Source organism: Ctenopharyngodon idella, chromosome 11 (assembly GCF_019924925.1).
Source record: "Ctenopharyngodon idella isolate HZGC_01 chromosome 11, HZGC01, whole genome shotgun sequence".
NCBI lineage: Eukaryota > Metazoa > Chordata > Actinopteri > Cypriniformes > Xenocyprididae > Ctenopharyngodon > Ctenopharyngodon idella.
Genome location: NC_067230.1, coordinates 25,476,756 through 25,497,318, shown reverse-complemented (window position 1 = coordinate 25,497,318; position 20,563 = coordinate 25,476,756). Strand labels below are relative to the sequence as shown.

Sequence of the window (20,563 nt, the reverse complement as noted above, 5' to 3'; positions counted from 1 at the left end):
AATTTGTCTGTGCGGTTTTGCTCTCATGTACCGAAGAGCTTTGAGGTGATGCCGAGATTACTCACAGAATACTTTTAGCAGACGCGCTCTAAGACAACAGCGTATGACAGAAAGTCTGCCAGTGTTGAATCAGAGCCGAAGTGTGACATATCGTGACATGGTGCAAGTCCCTTGTGCAGCTTTCTTAGTGTTTGCTTTCAGAATCCTCGACGGCATTGGAATCAACAAGACCTTTCCAGCTGTCCGTACGCGGTTTACCTACGACAAGTCCCAGAAAACCGATTCTGTTCATGGGAGGTGCGATAAAAGACACTGGATTAAAAATAGTAACGAATGTAGAATTTGGGACCAAAGTGTGAACCAAAAACCACAGGTTACACCAAAAGAGTCTTCAAGAGAAACTGTAGAAGTTTTTAACCAGTTTTTAACCATGTTTTAGCTGTTTGACTACTTCAACATTTAAAACCCTATTTTATTATATTTCATTTTATTTTAAAATATATTAAAAGAGAGAGTTTTTTTTGAGTTGTATTAATATTTCACAATGTTACTATTTTACTGTATTTTTTATCAAATAAATGTGACCATAACAGATGGTTACTGTTGCTTAAGGTTAGTTTGATTAACAATAATAATAATAATTTGAATGTGATTAAAAGGCACTGGATTAAAATAGTGAGTATTGTAGATAGAATTTGGGATCAAAGTCTGAACCAAAAACAACATATTACAGCCAAAATTGACTTTAAGGGAAACAAACATAAGTTTTTAACCAGTAAGCATTTTTGGTATTTGACTAAACCACTTTTATTTTATTTTTAAAAATATTTTATTTTATTTTTAAAATATTTTATTTTAAAATTCATAATGAATAAAGCTTCATTTGCATTTATTAGATCTTGTTTGACCTCATTATACTTCCGGATTGATAAAGGTTGTGTACCGCACCTAAAACCAGAAGGAACTGACTTTTATGAAGGGTAATTTACTCTAGGCTGCAGTACTTTGAAACGGGCAGCATTATATGTAAACTCATAATGTAATCTCTCGAAGGTCCGCGGTTTTTTCTTTCCCAAGTGGCATTGTCAATGGGAGTTGCTAATCCAGGACCATGTGGCCAGACTCTGGTCCCCTTTTCCATTTGATCTTTTGGTTTTTATTTCTGCCCACTGCTTCTTTCTCGATGGGTACACCTCCTCCAAACTCAGTCTCTTTTTTTTCCCCTCCCGTCTTGCCATCATCTTCAGCTATAAAGTCAACTGTAGTGCGATAAAAGACTGATATCTTGCATGAAAGGGTCTTGGAGTGCTTGAGAATTTTAAATTTTGATTGCAAAGCTTTAATGGATCTATCAACTATTCGCTTAACTGGATAATTGCTAAAGGAGAAGATAAGAAAACTTTTCAGGTATGCTTGGGTTTATCTTGCAGTGATATTGGCCAACTTTAAATATTATATTGTGAATGAATTTTTCTTGGTCTACACTTGTAGACACTGAACAATGTATATCAAAATCAGATGCTTTTGTTGAACTGCACATTTGCACCTTCTTAAACAGGATCACAGCAGTTGGATAACGATCTGTGAGAATTTCTCATGGGCAAGAGGTTGTCCTTTTTTTTTCTTCCTTTCTTTCACTACTTTGATCATACTTTTTTGACCTGAGTTATTGACCGCAATCGGATTAGAGGATTTTTCTGCGCTGTCCTAGACTACAGAAGAATCGCTTCAAAAATGCATGAGAAAAGCACACATTTTTTGTTCTCTGAAACCCGAAGGATGGCAAGAAATGTGCCCATGAATTACTGAACCGCTTGTCCAGCTGAGAGTCAAGCAGCTTTGCCCTGTTGGTGTTTGAGATTCAGATGTTTTTCAAATGGTTTAACTGAGCTTTTTTAGTAGCTTATTAGAGGACTTTGAAGCAGATTTCCTATTAATTATGTTAAATATTAAGGCTAACATTTAATGTACAAGTTGCATGACAAATAAGCAAATTGAGGACCTGAAAGAAACAATTGAGGAACAAGAATATTCAGTGAAAACCAGATGCCCTTATTCCAGTATTTTCTGCCCAAATACCATACAGTTAAGGGTAACACTTTAGTATGGGGAACAATTCTCACTTTTAACTAGTTGCTTATTAGCATGCATATTGCTAGAAGATTGGCTGTTTATTAGTACTTATAAAGCACATATTAAAGCCTTATTTTGCATGACCTTATTCTACATCCCTTAATCCTACCCAGTACCTAAACTTAAATGCTACAACATCTGACTATTAATAAGCAGTAAATTAGAAGCTTGAGGCAAAAGTCTATTTTTATGACAGCAACTGTAATACCATGTTACCATGGTTTACTACTGTAAGAACGATGTTTTATTTTTCATGGAAACTGGTGATAATTTTTTGTAAACTTTCTTCACACTTAAACCTCTCAAAAAAGTGAATAATATGGCAAAACCAAGTTTATTGGCCTTGGTACAATTGTGATATTATTTGAAATACTTAGCAAATACTAAGTAAATTACATTTTGTTATGAGTATTGTATCATTCACTACCATGATATATATTTGGTGTTATCACTTTATTATGGTACTGCCACAGTATCTAAGGCTTTTTAATCATATTTTTAAGGGTTTTATAGGTTGTTTTGGTTCAAAGTCCAAATTGCCATGCCATCCACAAAACGATCTCAATAATCTTCATATAAACTTGATATAGTCCATTTTTGGCCTTGGTAAAATTGTTATATTCTTTTATATAATGTTCTTTGAAATACTTTGAAGTACCAAGTAAATTATATTTTACTATGATTATTGTGGTAATTAACCGGTACCATGATATATCTTTAGTGTTATCCCTTTACTATGGTGCCGCCACAGTGTTTGTGTGTTTTTAATCATGTTTTTAAGGGTTTTATAGGTTGTTTTGGTTCAAGGTCCAAAATTGACGTCTGTCATCCACAAAGCAATGTCAATAATCATATTATAAAATGATGCCGGTGGGTATGTTGTTTCATATACGATGTTGAAGAAGAGTTAGAAAAGTTAGGGATTATGATTGTTTTCTACAGGGATTTTTTTCCTTCTTTTCTTTCTTTTTTTCCGTTTTGTTGGACTTTGTGACAAACTGGTGAAATCAATACTCTGTCCTCGTAGATCAAATCAACAACTTACCAGCTTGTTTTATAAAGTCTGATTTGAATTTGTGTTTGTCTGTAAGCTTAATGTTGTTCATGTAATTATTTTTTTTCTCAGCATTATCTCCTTTTCCCCTGCTCTGTTTTATCTTTATGAAGTTAGTCTAAATCATGTAACAAAACACGCCTTTATTGTGACACATTAACCCAACGGTCAGCTCCATTGTTGAGGCCATCAAATTATTAAACCCTTACCGTTTATCTTACCGCTTATCAGCGAATATGCCATGAGGCTGTTCCGTCATTGTTCGAAAGGATTTTCCTCCTAAACTTTTGAACGCAGTGATACTGGAGTCATGCTGTTGCAGTTAAGGTCAAAGCGATGGTGACCCAATGCAGCGGGAAACAAAACAGGCTGTGATTAAGAAAGCGCATTAAACCCAAAACATGACTTTTTCCTCTGAAGGCTTCCATGAATTATCATGAGGGCCGTCAGTAGGTTCATTGCATATTGTTGTTTTCGGCTGGGTTTTCACTTCTGGAAAGCCGAGACTGGCTGCATCTGACTGCTGAAACGGCTTGTTTTGATGCACACCCCAGAGAGCGTTCTTGTGAAACTGGCTGTAAATGGAGCTACCTGCAGAATACTGACTCAGCGGATGCAGCGCTCTCCGAAAACTTCAAATCAGTCAATCAGCAAGGATATCAGACAGCTGAAGAAATCCAGGCATGTAGAATGAGCTTGTCAGACAGACTTTGTGAAATTTGGTGTCAGACACTCTTAACTGAGGTATTCTGAATGATTTGCTGTTTGTTTTTAGTTTTTTTTTTATTTATTTATTTTTTTTTTTTTATTCTTTTAAATCTGTTTTTATTGAGAAGAAATCTTATTGTGGAAAGGAAAAGAGGTGGAATATGGAACACAATGGGCTATATTCAAATTTGCTCATCAGATGATTGTCGCCTGTCATAAGTGAATTTTGTGCCAGTAATTCCTTTTAGGCCAGTCATCCAACAATCTTTTTTGTCAGTTGAAAAATAAATATATACGTATTTATTATATGTGTGTGTGTGTATGTATGTATGTATTTAAATTATAAATGCGTAATAAAATGGTTAAACTTAACTCATTCAATTAATTAATAAATCATCAAACAATTGGTAAATGTGCTTTTTTATTTCATTTTAGCATTTGTTTGCGCTCATTTTTTATTTTTTTAGCATTATTTTTGGATTGCTTTTTCATTTAAGCATGAGCTCATTAAATTTCATTAGCTTTTTCAGGGTTACAGTTTATGGTCCATCACTCAACAATAGTGGGTGTCACTTTTCAAACTCGATTCTTTGGTCTTTCTAGGTTAGGCCTGTTTTTCTTGTTGATGTTCATGACAACTATAGCTGAGCAAGGTACAGCAAAATATCTGTTGTTGACTCTTGTGGATGAAGTTGTTAACTGAAACCTTGAATTTAGCTATGTTTTCATCCAAAGTTGTGAATTTAACTTATGCACAAAATTGGAAAATCGCATAAAACATTTGCGAATGAAGTGGTGTTTCCATCCCATGTGTTAAAAAGAACAATTTCCTGGGAAATTGGCACAAAATATCTGTAATAAAAATGGAAGTTGCTGCAATCATGGAAGAAACTTGCTTTTTTCCTTCATCATAAATGACGAAATGCAATAAACTTTGTCATGTTCTCTTGCATTTGGATGCTGGTATTTGGGAACACAATCATGTAAGACAATCCGGCAGGGAATTGTACCAAATCATTCTGATGACAGGCTTCGGCTCAGGCATTTCAGAATGATCAGGCATTTGAGATCCTGTGCAATAAAATTGGTCTGTTGGATAGTCAGTTATCCAATCACATTCTGTTGAGGCAAAGTCATGTGATATTTTTTTTTTTTTTTTTTTTTTTTTGCGCATTGTGGGATTTATTCTGTAAATGTCTTTCCATCATAGTTTGTGCTTGTCTTCTTATTGGATAAAAAAAAAAAATTATCCTCCTCAATTGAGCGCTTTTTTTTTTTTTTTTTTTTTAATGCATATTTTTTGAATGATGCGCATCTTAGCATTTCCATCCAGTATTTTTTTTATGTGATATCCCAAAATGCGCATAAAAATAGGTGGACAAAAACATAGCTATTGACATAATTAATAATCTACTTGTATTAAAATAATTTAATTGAGTAATTCGGCCCTCCATAATTTGCGGCCAGACTAAATAAATGAATAAATATTTATTTGTGCTCAGAATGAATAAATGACTAAATATTTATTTATTTGCATCCTAAATGAATAAATTTTTACCTGAATATATTTTTGAATTTCTGTCTTGTATTAATCTGAAATGTCTTATATAGTTTTTTTTGTTACTTGTATGAATTTTGTTGTTTATTCTGTTTTCGCCGTGAAAATAGTCTTGTTGCTGACATGGCGTAAATAAATAATTAAATAAATTTTTATTTGTGCTTTAAATATTTATTTATTTGCCCTCAGAATTAATAAATGAATATTTATGTTATTTTTTTTATTCACACTCCGAATTAATGCTTATTTACCCTTTAAATATTTAACTTTTTATTTATAATTTTATTGCCTTTTATTATGATAGGACAGTGATTAGACAGCAAGCGAAGTGGGAGAGGGGGACGAGATCGGGAAAGGACCACGAGCCGGGACTCGAACTCGGGTCGCCCATGAGGCCATCGGCGCCGACAACTTTTTATTTATATTAATAATAAGTTTAATTAATAAGTGTACTGTAAGTCACTCACTTTGCATAAAAGCGTCAGCTAAATGATAAATTAGTAAGTTATGGTAAAGGCTATCCAACCAATCAGGTGAAGTCTAGCAGTGGCGCTCCAACCCCCACAGCACAGGATGGCATGGTAACCTCTCTGAGCTTTATTTTATTCGGTCTTTGTGCAAATATAGAGTCAGATGTTTTGAATAAGGCACTCATGATATAAATTTCCTGTGGGCTTTATGCTGCGCTGTTGGCAGTGTTGGGGCTTATTTATATTTTTCAGCCAGACACTGTTTGTTTTATTAATGTACAGAGCTCTTTATTTCATTTCTTCAGTGTCTTTGTTCCGACATTTAAATCCAAACTAGTGTGTTGGAAAATTTGAACCACTGTTCACTTTAATGTTTTCTCTCACTGCGAGCTGCTTATAAAGACTCAGTAAATCTTTGAAAATTTTCTTCACATGTCTCATTTGAGAGAGCTGCAGAACACTTCCATTAAAAGACCGAAGGCTGTGTGATTCATGGACTTTAATTAAGATTTCCTCTTTTGTTTCCTCTCAGGAGTCCAGGTCTGTGAGAGCGTAAAAGAGAGAGGCCTCTTTATAGGTGAAAGGATTGCCCAGGGCCACAGCGCCCAGAATCTCAAGGTAAGGGAATGTGAATGTGTACAAAATCATTTAGCTTTATTCCTGCAGTTCCCTTACATCTTGTCCTAAGCAGATGCGATAAGATTCCAGCGACAAGTAATCTGTCTGTCCACACCTGATGCGACTATAAGACACGACACAATCAAAAATCACAGCCAATCAAAAGTGTGTGTGGGCGGAGCCTCTCTGCAAGCGCACTGCTCTCGCAACGAAATGGATGAGTACATAGTCAAATTCATAAATATAACACAATTTTAACATTGTTAAAGCTACAAATTGAAAATTCTGTTATTAATTACTCACCCTCATGTCGTTCCACACCCGTAAGACCTTCGTTCATCTTAGGAACACAAATTAAGATATTTTTGATAAAATCCGATGGCTCAGTGAGGCCTCCATTGCCAGCAAGATAATTAACACTTTCAGATGCCCGGAAAGCTACTGAAGACATATTTAAAACAGTTCATGTGACTACATTGATTCAACCTTAACGTTATGAAGCGACAAGAATACTTTTTGTGCGCCAAAAAAACAAAATAACGACTTTACGCGACACCAGTTCCGTAAGTTGAAAATGGAAGGCGTAGGACGTACAGCGTAAGCTTTTTGAAGAATATGGAAGGCGGTCTGGCGGAAGCTACATATTTTGCTACATAACTTGTTAAATATGGATATTTTTTTTCACAAATGCATCGCTTCACTTCAGAAGGCCTTTATTAACACCCCGGAGCCATGTTGAGTACATTTATTATGGATGGAGACACTTTCTTCACCTCATACTCTTTTGGTAGCGCATTACTGCCATTATAAAGCTCAGATGCGTCAGGATATTTATTAATATTTCTCAGATTGTGTTCATCAGAAAGAAGAAAGTCATATACACCTAGGATGGCTTGAGGGTGAGTAAAGCTTGGGGTAATTTTCATTTGAAAGTGAACTAATCCTTTAATATCGCATCTTAAGTAATGAATATTACTTTAAAAGAAATATTAGTTAATTTACTCCAGATTGGTCAGTGAGATGCAGCCTCAGTCTGCGGCTCATGCTGATATTATTTGGTTTTAAGATGATCTTTTTGCTGTCAAATTAAACCTGGGTTGGTGACTGAAAGATTGTCTGAGGGGGGGGAAAAAAAAAAAGTGTCTGCTAAATAACCGCTTGCGTACTTGCATGACACATTGACATGGGTTGGGTAAATACTCCTGTCAGGTTTATGATTGCGGTGTTTCCTTGCATTCATTGTACAGTCTGCTCAAGAGGAAGTTAAAAAAAAAAAAATGCCACATGTTGCATTCGCGATTTGCGTCTAAATTGTAGCTGAGAGCAGAATGTGGCCACATAGCAGCTGCTCCAGAAAGGGAAAATGGTAGGAAGGGCTCGGTCCTGAGTTGGGTTTCCCCTTTCCGTGGTGTGCGGCATGGGTGCGGGGGCCTGATAATATCAAGGCCTGTGGCAGAGGGCAGGGAGCAGTGAGTGGGGCATGACCACTGACACCCGTCTGTCTAACACACACTCACACACTTTCCCTGTTTTCTGTCATGCTGCCTCCCTGCTGCCCTATTGTTGAGGTGACCACACCAGCACGGCGCTGGTTTCCTCCCTGCTGTCCCCTCTGAGCAGGTTCCAAAACCTATTGAGCTGCCTTCTAAGGGCCCCCATATACTCACAGTAAACTTTTTTTCGTCCTTTGCTTAAAGAAATAGTTCACCCAAAAATAAAAATTCTGTCATTTACTCACCCTCAAGTTGTTCCAAACCTGTATGAAGTTCTTTCTTCCGCTGAACGCAAAAGAAGATATTTTAAAGAATGCCGGTAACCAAAGAGTTGATGGGCCCCATTAATGGTTTGGTTACCCATATTCTTCAAAATATCTTCTTGTGTTCATTTCTTGACAAGCTTCATGAAATTCACCCTTACAAATGATAGTGTATAATATATGTAAATTATGTAAATGGTGAATAAATCCTTCACTGGGTTATAGAATACTTTTATAACATTGAGGGGGAAAAACATTGTCTTTTATTATCGAGACTTTGTTCGGCTGGTGGTTTGTATAGAGAATGGCGGATTGGCCAGTTTGTCTAATGATTATGAGAGCTGGAAAGAGCCTCTTGAATGACTGTTGCAGTGTTTTTCACCGATCCCCAACTCCTTCCTCAGCAAACAGCTTCGGTTACACACACATACACAAGTACACAAGGACGTTGTACATTCCTGTCACTCTTCAAGACAACTGCAGCTCTGAATTGCACAGACATGGAATTCAACCATTAATCTCTTTCGTCCTCAGTGTTTGCATCCAAGGTCCAAAATGAATGCCTAGTAAGCACCAGTTGAAAATAAAAAGGTAGTTGGGTGGTTACTTTTATTGTGGTATGATTTAAATTGTGAGAATGATAGTTTGACCTTCGCCGATGTAAGTAACTCGAGCGAAGTCTAGAGCTTGGATGTCTTTGAACAGCTTTTTCCTCTGTGGAAAATATTCATAGGATGTCTGAATCAGGTTTTTTTTTTTTTTTAAATCTATAATTCCGTATGGTGATGTGGCGCAATTCTTACATGTGAGGGAAAAAAAAAAAAATTATTTCCTTTTAATTTTTTGGGGTTTTTTTGGCCATAAATATAACCTTTGCTATGGAAGCTTGTTTCTACCACTGAATAAAAAATTAAAAAGGTAATTGCGACTTTACATCTCGCAAGTTTCTCACAATTCTAAGAAAAGAGTCATAATTGCGAGTTTATATCTCAAAATTCGGACTCTTGCAATTGCGTGTTTATATCTCACAATTCTGACTTTATAACTCAATTTTCTCACAATTCTGAGAAAAGAAGTCAGAATTGCGAGATATATCCTCACAATTCTGACTTTCTCAGAATTACGTGATATAAACTCGCAATTGTGAGGTATAAAGTCAGAATTGTGAGATATAAACTCAGTTGCGAGAGTCAGAATTATGAGTAATAAAGTCAGAATTGCGAGATATAAACTTGCAATTATGACTTTTCTCAGAATTGCGAGTTTATATCTTTATATCAGAATTGTGAGTTTATATCTCAAAATTCTGACTTTATATCTCACAATTGTGAGAAGTTGCAATTATCTTTTATATTGTTTTATTCTGTGGCTGAAACAAGCTTCCATACTTTGCTGCTAGTATATATTCATTGTTTATGAAAACCTAAATAATTCCAAATATGTTTTTAATATAAATGTAAAATTGAATGTTAATGTAAAAAAAAAAAACACCTAATGTGAAACTAATAAAGTGATAGGAAATATTTTTAAGTATTTAAATTCAGTTCATCTACCATTGGTAGGTCCAAATAATTTTTTGACCCTGTGGATATACATCTCTCTTTCTGTTTAGAGACATTTTTAATCGTGTTTGATTGTCAAAATACCCACTGGTTTGACAGCTGTTGTCTGGCTCTCAGACTCTCAGCGTGGCTCTCAGCTGTAGTGCTCAGGATCATGACTCACGGGAAGTTCTTCTCCGAGTGTTTGTGTTTACGTGAGCACATGATTATGTGTCCTCTCAGGTCAGCTGGTTGTCAATACAAAGCAATGGTATAACAGCTGTTGTTGGGCCTCACACAATCCTTACTGCACTACACACACACTTAGCGTGTGATCTCTGCGTGTGTGTGCAGGAGCGCAGCAGCAGTCATCCATCTAGGACTGAAGATCAGGATGGAGAAGGAAGATATGAAGATAATCAACAGGGGTTTGGAGGATGAGATGGTATGTTATTTTTGTTTCTCCTTCCTTTTTAAGCTTTTTTTCCCTCTTATAAAGCTCGTTCATTCACACTCATTTTCTTTCCGTGCAGGAGTTGAGCGGGTATCGGCTGTGCCGATGGAAGCTGGTCCTGGTCGGTTTGGGTGGTCTTTGTACAGGCGGTTTTCTTTTCCTGCTGCTCTATTGGATGCCTGAATGGTGTGTGAAGGCCACCTGCACACGGACTGCTGTCAGAGACGCAGACGTCGCTCTCTTACGAAGCACTGTATGTCTTAAACCTCCACAAAACTTTTTGGGCTTTCTTTACACCTTACATTAACATGCAATTTAAATCTGAATAATATCTAAGTTTTTAGATATTCTAGATTGCATTTAGATCTTATATCATGCTCATGTCACATGTCATATCATAATGCTCCCACAAATGATTCTAATAATAGATTAAACTTAGAAAATAAAGCGCTTAGTACAATTAAAAGAACTTGCCACAGAAGTTCTTGTGATATCGGTGTCACATTAACAAGTTCTAAACATTATAGTATTTTAGGTTACACTACACTTAGGTACTACAGTAAAATACATGTAACCTGTAACAAGGACACTGTAAATAGTGTTACTGTATTTTAATTTTTACTGACATTAAAAATAAACTATGAAAATGCTTAATAAAAAGATGACAAATAAGTATACAGCAAAAAAATTGACCAATACAAACAAGTCGACAATTAATTTTTGCTGTTAACGGATAAATGGCCATTTTAAAATTCTATACTATTTTGTATAATATACAAAATATTTCTTGAATACAATACATACTATAAATGGTGTATTCTATATTATTTTAAAAAACTTTTAAATAAAATAATATTTTAAATTTTAATAAAGACAGGAATTTCCCTAAAGAAATAAATAATAAAACTAGAGACATTTATTGATTTATTAATCTTAGTTGATGTTAATTTCAACATTAATGCACTGTGAACTAACATGAACAAACAATGAACGGTTGTATTTTTTTTATTAACTAACATTAACAATGATGAATAAATACTGTAACAAATGTATTGCTTATTGTTAAAGGGTTAGTTGGTTCACCCAAAAATGAAAATGCTGTCATTAATTACTCACTCTTATGTCGTTCCATGCCCGTAAGACCTTTGTTCATCTTCAGAACACAAATTAAGGTATTTTTTGATGAAATCCGATTAATTTTTTTGATATCCTTCAATGGAGGCTCAGTGAGGCCTCCATTACCAGCAATAGCACTGAACCTCTCTAGATCCAGAAAGGTACTCAAAACATATTTAAAACAGTTCATGTGACTACAGTGGTTCAACCTTAATATTATAAAGCAACGAGAATACTTTTTCAGTGTTTCGGATCGCGTATCAAACTGCTGAAATCACGCAGCTTTGGCGCTCTGAACAACTGATTTGAAACAAAATATTCATAAAGCTTTGAAGCTTCATGAAGCAGTGTTCTGAAATCGGTACTCGCATGAACTGTTTTAAATGTTTTGAGTATCTTTCTGGATCTTGAGAAGTTCGGTGACGTTGCTGGCAAAAGAGGCCTCACTGAGCCATCGGATTTCATCAAAAATATCTTAATTTGTGTTCTGAAGATGAACAATGATGTCTTATGGGTGTGGAACGACATGAGGGTGAGAAATTAATGACATTATTTTCATTTTTGAGTGAACTAACCCTTTAATGTTAGTTAATACAAATGAGCAAATGAGACCTTATTGTAAAGGTACACATGTCTTCCTGCCTAACCTTATGTAGAGGAGTTTATGAGCGCTATATATTTCAAATACTTCATCTTGATAGTCTTTAACATAATTCTGAATTGCATAATGCTTCAGACGTCATGATCTTTAGTGGTAGATAACGCTCAACTCTGAGGCAACTGAATGGCAGCTGGTCATGATTATAGTGCTTTGGTGTGTCTGGTTGTGTTGTAAAGTTAACACTGACAATCAAGTACGTCACTTTACTCCACATTCCTTTTTCCATTCCTAGGCTTTATTGGAAAGTTGCCTGTGTACTATGTAAATCCAGCCTTTACAACAAATGCAAAGTTTTATAAAACTAATCTGAAGTCTTCTAATCTGCCTGAAACATTTCTAGTGTTTTTTATGTTCATTAAGATCACAATTAGTTTTAGTTGTTGCCTATTTGTAATGAATAATGCCATTGTTTTGGTTCTATGTGTGTTTGGGTATAATCTGTTTGTGTATTTGTTTATAGGATGAGTTTAAACGCTGGTTTCGAGCGAGGGTTCGGATAATGCTGGCCCCTGGGAAGAACCCTTACGACAACCTGGCCGCTCAGACTGCCTCCCCTCAGGCCAACGACCACGCCCACAACCCCTCTGACTCCGCCTCTGAGAAAATCACCAGGAATCCAGGGGACCAGCATGTGCAGGTATTATATGCACAAAATCCTTCCCACACAAATTCTGCAATTCCACAAATTCTAGTTTTTACAAACTAAACAAAGTAGTTAAGCTTCATTGGTGACTGGTCTTTTTTCCTTTTTCTTTTTTTGTATTACAGATACGTTATTTTACCCTTCACAGTACTAAATACTTTTGGAACGACACCATCCACAACTTTGAAGTATTGAAGTAAGGAAGCATGTCTGATTATAGCTCTTGAATCTACTTTAGATAGCCTCTAAAGACTCTACTACTCTAGATCACCCAAAAATGAAAATTGGCATCATTTACTCACCCAAATTGTTCCAAACCCATAAAACTTTCATTCATCTTCTGGAACACAAATGAAGATATTTTTAAAGAAATCTGAGAGATTTCTGTCCCTCCATTTAAAGTCTATTCAGACTTCAATGCGTTCATAAAGAGACCGTAAAAGAAATTTATAAGAATCGAGTGTTTTAATCTAAAGCTGCTTTTCCTGCGTTGGGCCAAACCGTACTCGTTGCTTAACCGTTCCTTTATAGCTTATTATATACGGTTAGCCAACCGTGCTGAGAATTTTGGGCCGAGAATGGTTTGTAATCATGCTGTGCCGAACCAAGCTCAAATGGAAATATAACCAGAAACATTCCTTACCATTCTTAGAACCGTTCAGCCCGATAGTGGAAAAGCAGCTGAAGTCTTCTGAAGAGACACAACTTTATATGAAGAACATATAAAAGAATATATATTTACATATAAACATTGATTAGAAAACTTGGGTATTCAGGTTTGGTCACGGAAGCTCAATCATGCTTGCTTGATGCGCTAGAACCAATGAGGTTCATTCTCATGAGTTATGCATCACGTTTGAGCTTCTGCAAGAAGGTTTGTTCTCGCACATCAAGTAAGTATGGTTGAGCTTCTGTTTATGTTCGCTGATCAATGTGAATAAAAGCCTAAATTCAATCTGTTCATCATATAAAGCGACCGTGGCTCTTCAGAAGACTTGGATTAAACTGATTCATATGGATTACTTTTACAATCTCTTTATGAACTTTTGGAAGTTCTTGGTGAATAGTCTTTCAATGTAGGGACAGAAATCTCAAATTTCATTAAAAATATCTTTATTTGTGTTCAGAGGATGAAAGAAAGACTCATGGGTTTAAAACGACATGAGGGTGAGTAATTGACAGAATTTTCAATTTTGTGTGAACTATCCCTTTAAGATTAGTGAAAATGTTGCTCTGTGAATCTCTGGTACTGTTGTTAAAACTACTGTCGTCTCTGTTCTGCAGAGGCCTGGAGGATCTGAGTATGACCTGCTCATCTGTTCACTCAAAGCACAGTGCCGGGCTCAACAAAAACCAGCAGGAGTACAGGTGAAAAATTTGGCTGAATGTGTCATTTCTAGAGGTAAAAGCTCAGCAAAAAGGTTGACCTGTCAGGGGTTTTTGGCCAGTTGATAGAACTGTCGCTCACCATATCAGGCCACAGTACATTTATTGACTATGTACATGTGGTTTTATGTCTTACCATCATAAAAATGTGCTTTTCCTTGATGTATTGAATGTTGTTTTTCCAAATTCCACTGTTTTAAAGGTCACCGATGTAAAGTAGATGACATACAACATAGATGAGGTTTTTATTACCAAAGTAATTGGGATGGTCTTGGAAGCATCGTTTAGTTGGATGGAAAAATTATAAACAAATCACAATATGCCATTATTTTCTAGCAACAGTGTTTAAAAACCCACCATTTTACATAATAGTTCGGTAGCACTTTACAATAAGGTCTCATTTGTTAACATTAGTTAATGCAACTAATAACTAATGATCAATATATTGGTTACACTTTATTTTAAGGGTCGGTGTAATAACAATTAAGTACTCAGTAATATTAATTAACATGTACTTACTATAGGGTTAGGGTTAGTTGCTTGTAATTATGCATAATGTACTCTTATTACTATAGTAAGTACATGTAACATTTAACAAGGATACTGTAAAATAGTGTTACCATATTTTACTACAGCATCTATTAACCTTTGTTAATGGTAGTTAACATACATTTTTATATTTGTGTTAGTTCACAGTACATTAATGTTAATAGATTTAACTTTTGATCTGAAAAAGTATTAGTAAATTCTGAGATTAACATTAGCTAAGATTAATAAATTCTACAGAAGTAGAAGTGGTGTTCATTGTTTGTTCATGTTAAGCGATGTAGTTAACTAATGCTAACAAATGAAACCTTATTGTAAAGTGTTACCAATATTTTAAAATATATTTCCACACTTAAAAAGATGTCACTAATAATGAAATGCAGTGTTTTGTGGTGAATCCATCCTAATTATTCTGAACTGGATTGCACTGTACAAATCTCACTTTGTCCTTTTCTTCTCTATTTTAGGAGATTTTTTTTCGGACTGAATGAAATAGACGTGAAAGTGCCTTCTGTTTTCAAGCTGCTAATTAAGGAGGTACGAGTGAAATGTGAAACTGACCCAGGCCGGAGAACGGCATGACACAGCACTGCTGACTCTGCTGTTTGAGAATATGTCTTATCAGGAACATGAAATAAATGAACTGAAACTTCTCTCCATTTCTTTTGCAGGTCCTCAATCCTTTCTACATCTTCCAGCTCTTCAGTGTTATCCTGTGGTGTACCGATGAATACTATTACTACGCAATGGCCATAGTCGTCATGTCTGTCATATCAATAGCTACCTCTCTCTACACTATTCAAAAGGTAAGCAGGCTTGTAAAACAGTTTGAAACGGCATTTGCAAAATATTTTATTTCCGTAATGATGCATTTTGAGTGGAATGGAATAGTCAGTGAGCAGAACTTGATTTATGTAGCGAATTAACTCAAAGGGGAGATATTAATAATTATTCATAACTCATTATGATTATTAATTGTGATTAATTATGAATATGTGAATCAGTTAATCAGATTAACTTGATGTAGCTACATTAAAATTAATATTACAATCAATTAACCTGTTCGTCCAGTGAACACTCAGTGTTAATTGTTTATTAATTCTAAGAAATGTTTATTTCCAAGTTTATGGGAAACGACATTCTTATTATACAGTACTACTCGGAGCATGTAGTCAAGATCTAAATCATTTAAGAGGCAATTTATTAGCAGACGGATTCAGAACCAAACATGTATTGTGCACAAGCTTTATTAACTAACTCACAAACACATAACTAAACTAACAAACACATAACATACACGCAGGTCACACAGATACGTAGGTAAAAATGAACAATGATAGAGTTGAACCGGAAGTGGGACCGGAAATGGAGCTATGGGAAAAGTCAAAGACAATCTGGAAAAGAATCATCAGTTTCCTAAGTAATATAGCACCTTAGCTGACACAGGTGGTTTACAAATTAATACTAAATCGCTGTTTAGTGTTCAAATGTACGATACTTGCAAAATGCCTTTAGGCTGAGGAGCATCGGATCTGCAGGCTGAGGAGAAATCCTTGATGATTCGGTCCGGAGTTGTAACCGATATCTTCTGCATTGGTCAAAGACATATGAAACAACTTGAGCTGTTAATTTGACTCTTAGTGGGGAAAGAGTTCTCCCTCTCCTAGTCAAGCACATGGTTGGGGGCAGGCCCACCGGCACATAGGCAGCCCCTGCAGTCGCTGTGTTGTCGGAAAAGTAAGAGAGAGGGAGGAGCATTGCGTGCTGGCTTTAAAGGAACACTCCACTTTTTTTGAAAATAGGCTCATTTTCCAACTCCCCTAGAGTTAAACAGTTGAGTTTTACCGTTTTCGAATCCATTCAGCCGATCTCCGGGTATGGCGGTACCACTTTTAGCATAGCTTAGCATAGTTCATTGAATCTGATTAGACCGTTAGCATCTCATTAAAAAATGACCAAAGAGTTTAAATTTTTTTCCTACTTAAAACTTGACTCTTCTGTAGTCACATCGTGTACTAAGACCGACGGAAAATGAAAAGTTGCGATTTTCTAGATTTTCTGCGTAATATCATTGCGCCTGCTGCAGCCATGGTACGGCAGCAAAGTTCCTTGATCATTACGCCGGAATGAGAGTATAGTTCCTAGTCATATCGGCCTAGAAAATCGCAACTTTTAATTTTCCGTCGGTCTTAGTACACGATGTAACTACAGAAGAGTCGAGTTTTAAATAGGAAAAATATCGAAACTCTTTGGTCATTTTTTAACGAGATGCTAACGGTCTAATCAGATTCAATGAACTATGCTAAGCTATGCTAAAAGTGGTACCGCCAGACCCGGAGATCGGCTGAATGGATTCGAAAACGGTAAAACTCAACTGTTTAACTCTAGGGGAGTTGAAAAATGAGCCTATTTTCAAAAAAAGTGGAGTGTTCCTTTAAGCTCTGGGAGAAGTCACACCCCTAAGGGTTGACCAGACCAATGAAATGGGTAGGATCTCCGAGCGGCAAAATTCCTCTATGGGGCTTTTACGACAGAGCGTGATTAAAATGGCTGAGTTGTTGAAGAGGAACTATTAAAGATTCTTGTAATACTGATGTGTTGCACAGGTATCAACATATCGTATACACAAGCATTTAAATCTTCTCGATACAAACCCATAGACACTAAACATGGTATAATTGAAGTTACCTTAAATGTATCATAAAACATGTGAATACAATACGGAGTACAATACAACAAACAGTAATAATGGATACCATTTCCTAGGGATATGCATGTTAATTTATAGAACAGTCTGTTAATGCAGGAAAGTCTTTTTTTCTGTGGGAAAGATGCAGGTTTTCTGTGTGTCTCTTTGTCTCTGGTCTTCTCTGCTCTTCCATGTGGCAACCAACATTCCTTGCTGCAATAAAACTTATAACTGAGAACTTCTCGGGGGATGGGGGACAGACCCCAGAGTGAGCTTTAAACAATTATTGGTTAACTATAACAAATAATTGTCTTATTTGTCTCAGTCGTTACATTTAAAATTTTGGGATCATTGTGAGATTCTGACCAACACTGAGAAGTCAATAATTATTTTGAAGTATTGACAATTAATTGAAAAATGGATCATTAAAATTCTGTTATTTTGTATACTATACAAAATTTTGTATAAATGTATATTTATAAATAAATAATAAATAATATTTATAATATATGTATATTATACACAATATAAATTTGTACTATTTTAAATATTATTATAATATTATTTTATTAAAAAGACAAAAATGCCTGAAAAAAGTCTAAATTCGGCCTGTATTAACCTAGAAATGGTCAATATTAAAATTCTAGACTATTTTGTATGTTTGTTTTTGTAGAATAACAAGCCCTGATGAATCATGCTTATTAAAACTATAGACATTTATTGACGTAAACGTATTATAAACGTAACAATTTGATTTCATGTTGTCTTTACTAATAGATCAGTATAAAATTGGATTTTAGAGTCATCAAACATAAGTGTTAGTCATGGGGTGCATCCAAGGTTAGAGTTGTTAATTTTCTGATTGCATAACTGAGGTATGCTATCAGTTAATGTGTGTATTTTAAATGCCTATTTGATTTTCTGTGCTGCCTGGACAGGTGAATGTTTATTTGTCCTTCACAGGAACATTTTCTTTTGTTTTACAGCAATATGTAATGCTACACGACATGGTGGCAACACACAGTACTGTTCGAGTTACGGTCTGCAGGGGCGAAAACGGTACGGCTCAGATGTACTGAAATAGCATTTCCCTCAACTCTAAGTATATTTGTAATGACGGGCACTGCTGCAGGCCTGGATTACCTGCTTCAGGGAGCCTGATGCAGTGGCCAAAGTCAGGATGAGTCAGCACTCTGCCTCCTGTGCAAGGAAGCATGGGTAATAAGTGATCTGCTGAGACAGACTGGTTTTATTTCACTGCTCGCTCTTCCCCCACCCTCCCTTTCTTTGGCTTCTGTTTTTGCTGTACAGAAACGGAGGAAGCCCTGTCCACAGACTTGGTCCCCGGTGATGTCATCGTTATCCCCAGCAACGGGACCATCATGCCCTGTGACGCAGTGCTCATCTGTGGAACCTGCATTGTTAATGAGAGCATGCTCACAGGTGATTGGCGATTGTATTTTTTACTTGATCGAATTGTTTGTTATTTGTGAGTAAAATAAAGAAAAATATGTCTCACAGATATTTCTATGTTCTCCTCTCTCATTTCCTGCCGTTAGGTGAGAGTGTTCCGGTCACCAAGACAGACCTTCCGAACCCTCAGCGGGACAAGAAGGGCGTGGATGGTGACATGATCTACAGCACGGAGGAACACAAAAGACATACGCTCTTTTGTGGCACAAACGTCATACAGACCCGCTACTACACGGGAGAAATGGTTAAAGCTGTGGTGGTCCGGACAGGTTAGAAACCAGAACTACTGTAATGCATTGTGGGATATGTCTGATGCTGCCTTAAAGTTGTTACCTTAGTAGACAGCCTAATTGTGCTGCTTATCTGATGCCTTAAAATACTGTTTCTTATTTTTCTTTTCTAGGTTTCAGCACAGCTAAAGGGCAGCTCATCCGGTCTATCCTGTACCCCAAACCCACAGACTTTAAGCTGTACCGGGACGCCTACCTGTTCCTGCTGTGCCTGGTGGCTGTTGCCAGCATCGTCTTTCTCTATTCTTTAATCATGAAAATCATAAATCAGGTTTTTATCCATCTTTACTGTCTTTAAAAGGAGCAGCAGCATTTTTGTTGTGATGTCAGTCCCTCTTAGATGTAGGATATATAACAGAATTTGTGTAAATAGGATGTAGCTTTGAGCAGAATTTTAAATGCTAGGTACATGTTGACCAATGAATTAATCTAGTAACTAATAAAATAGTGTGGAAAACGTGCACCTCACCGTTATGATGTGTACTCTGCAGGAACCAGTAAAAGATATCATAGTCAAGTCTCTGGACATTATTACCATCACGGTGCCCCCTGCGCTGCCGGCAGCCATGACAGCGGGCATCGTCTATGCTCAGCGGCGTCTCAAGAAAGTGGGGATATTCTCCATCAGCCCACAAAGAATTAACATCTGTGGGCAGCTGAACCTGGTGTGCTTTGACAAGGTAAATATGGAAAACTGAAGTCCTTTTGTCTTGTAACCTGAATTAGACGTAAATTAAATAAAAGTCAGATATTCAGGGTGACTTTTAAAAACAACTTTGCTTTAGCACACACTATCTGGTTATTTTTCATAAAACTAGGGTTAATTCAGGTAAATTGGGGTGACATTTTAACACCTCAGTGTATAATAATAAATTATGTATTACTTAAAAATGAATAAAATACTCAGTTTAATTATTTATTTCACAAATAATTATTTTTATACTTAATATTTATCTAATAATTATTTAATATTTAGCATTAGATTTATTATTATATTATATAAATTAGTTACATTTTATTTGTTTATTTATTAACATTTACTATTAAATTATAACATTCATTATTTAATAAACTTACACTAATTTATATTACTACTACTTACTACTAATTACTACTACTACTAATAATAATAATGATAACAATAATAATAATAATAAAATAAAATGTATTAAACTGTTTTATCATTATTAACAATGTTAATAATAGTAATTATAATTAACTTTACTACTAATAATAATTAATTACTATTACTAATAATAATAATGCAAAAATTGTTTATTAAATTAAACTAAACAATTTGCAATAAGGTCTCATTTGTTAACATTAGTTAATGTATTAACTAACATTGAGCAATACATTTGTTACACTATTTATTCATCTTTGTTAACATTAGTTATGAATAATATGAACAGTTGTATTTTTATGTTAGTTTACAGTGCATTAACTAATGTTAACAAATACAACTCT

At 35.6% G+C, this 20,563-nt stretch overlaps 1 protein-coding gene across 5 annotated transcripts in view; it reads left to right on the top strand.

Annotated features, from left to right (window-relative positions):
* The window catches only part of atp13a3 (ATPase 13A3), a 41,294-nt gene that overhangs the window by 3,165 nt on the left and 17,566 nt on the right, over positions 1 to 20,563 (top strand). For 4 of the 5 annotated variants that reach the window (XM_051911968.1, XM_051911967.1, XM_051911964.1 and 1 more), the window contains exons 2-14: positions 6,456 to 6,541; positions 10,193 to 10,283; positions 10,372 to 10,545; positions 12,530 to 12,706; positions 12,838 to 12,908; positions 13,997 to 14,080; positions 15,112 to 15,181; positions 15,316 to 15,450; positions 18,320 to 18,392; positions 18,645 to 18,776; positions 18,893 to 19,075; positions 19,210 to 19,367; positions 19,588 to 19,776. In XM_051911968.1, coding sequence (XP_051767928.1) covers positions 10,233 to 10,283; positions 10,372 to 10,545; positions 12,530 to 12,706; positions 12,838 to 12,908; positions 13,997 to 14,080; positions 15,112 to 15,181; positions 15,316 to 15,450; positions 18,320 to 18,392; positions 18,645 to 18,776; positions 18,893 to 19,075; positions 19,210 to 19,367; positions 19,588 to 19,776 — 1,497 coding nt within the window. In that variant the 5' untranslated portion in view covers positions 6,456 to 6,541; positions 10,193 to 10,232. Of the gene's footprint in view, positions 1 to 896; positions 1,408 to 6,455; positions 6,542 to 10,192; positions 10,284 to 10,371; positions 10,546 to 12,529; positions 12,707 to 12,837; positions 12,909 to 13,996; positions 14,081 to 15,111; positions 15,182 to 15,315; positions 15,451 to 18,319; positions 18,393 to 18,644; positions 18,777 to 18,892; positions 19,076 to 19,209; positions 19,368 to 19,587; positions 19,777 to 20,563 lie in introns of those variants that run through there. The other variant, XM_051911965.1, reaches the window with a different exon arrangement.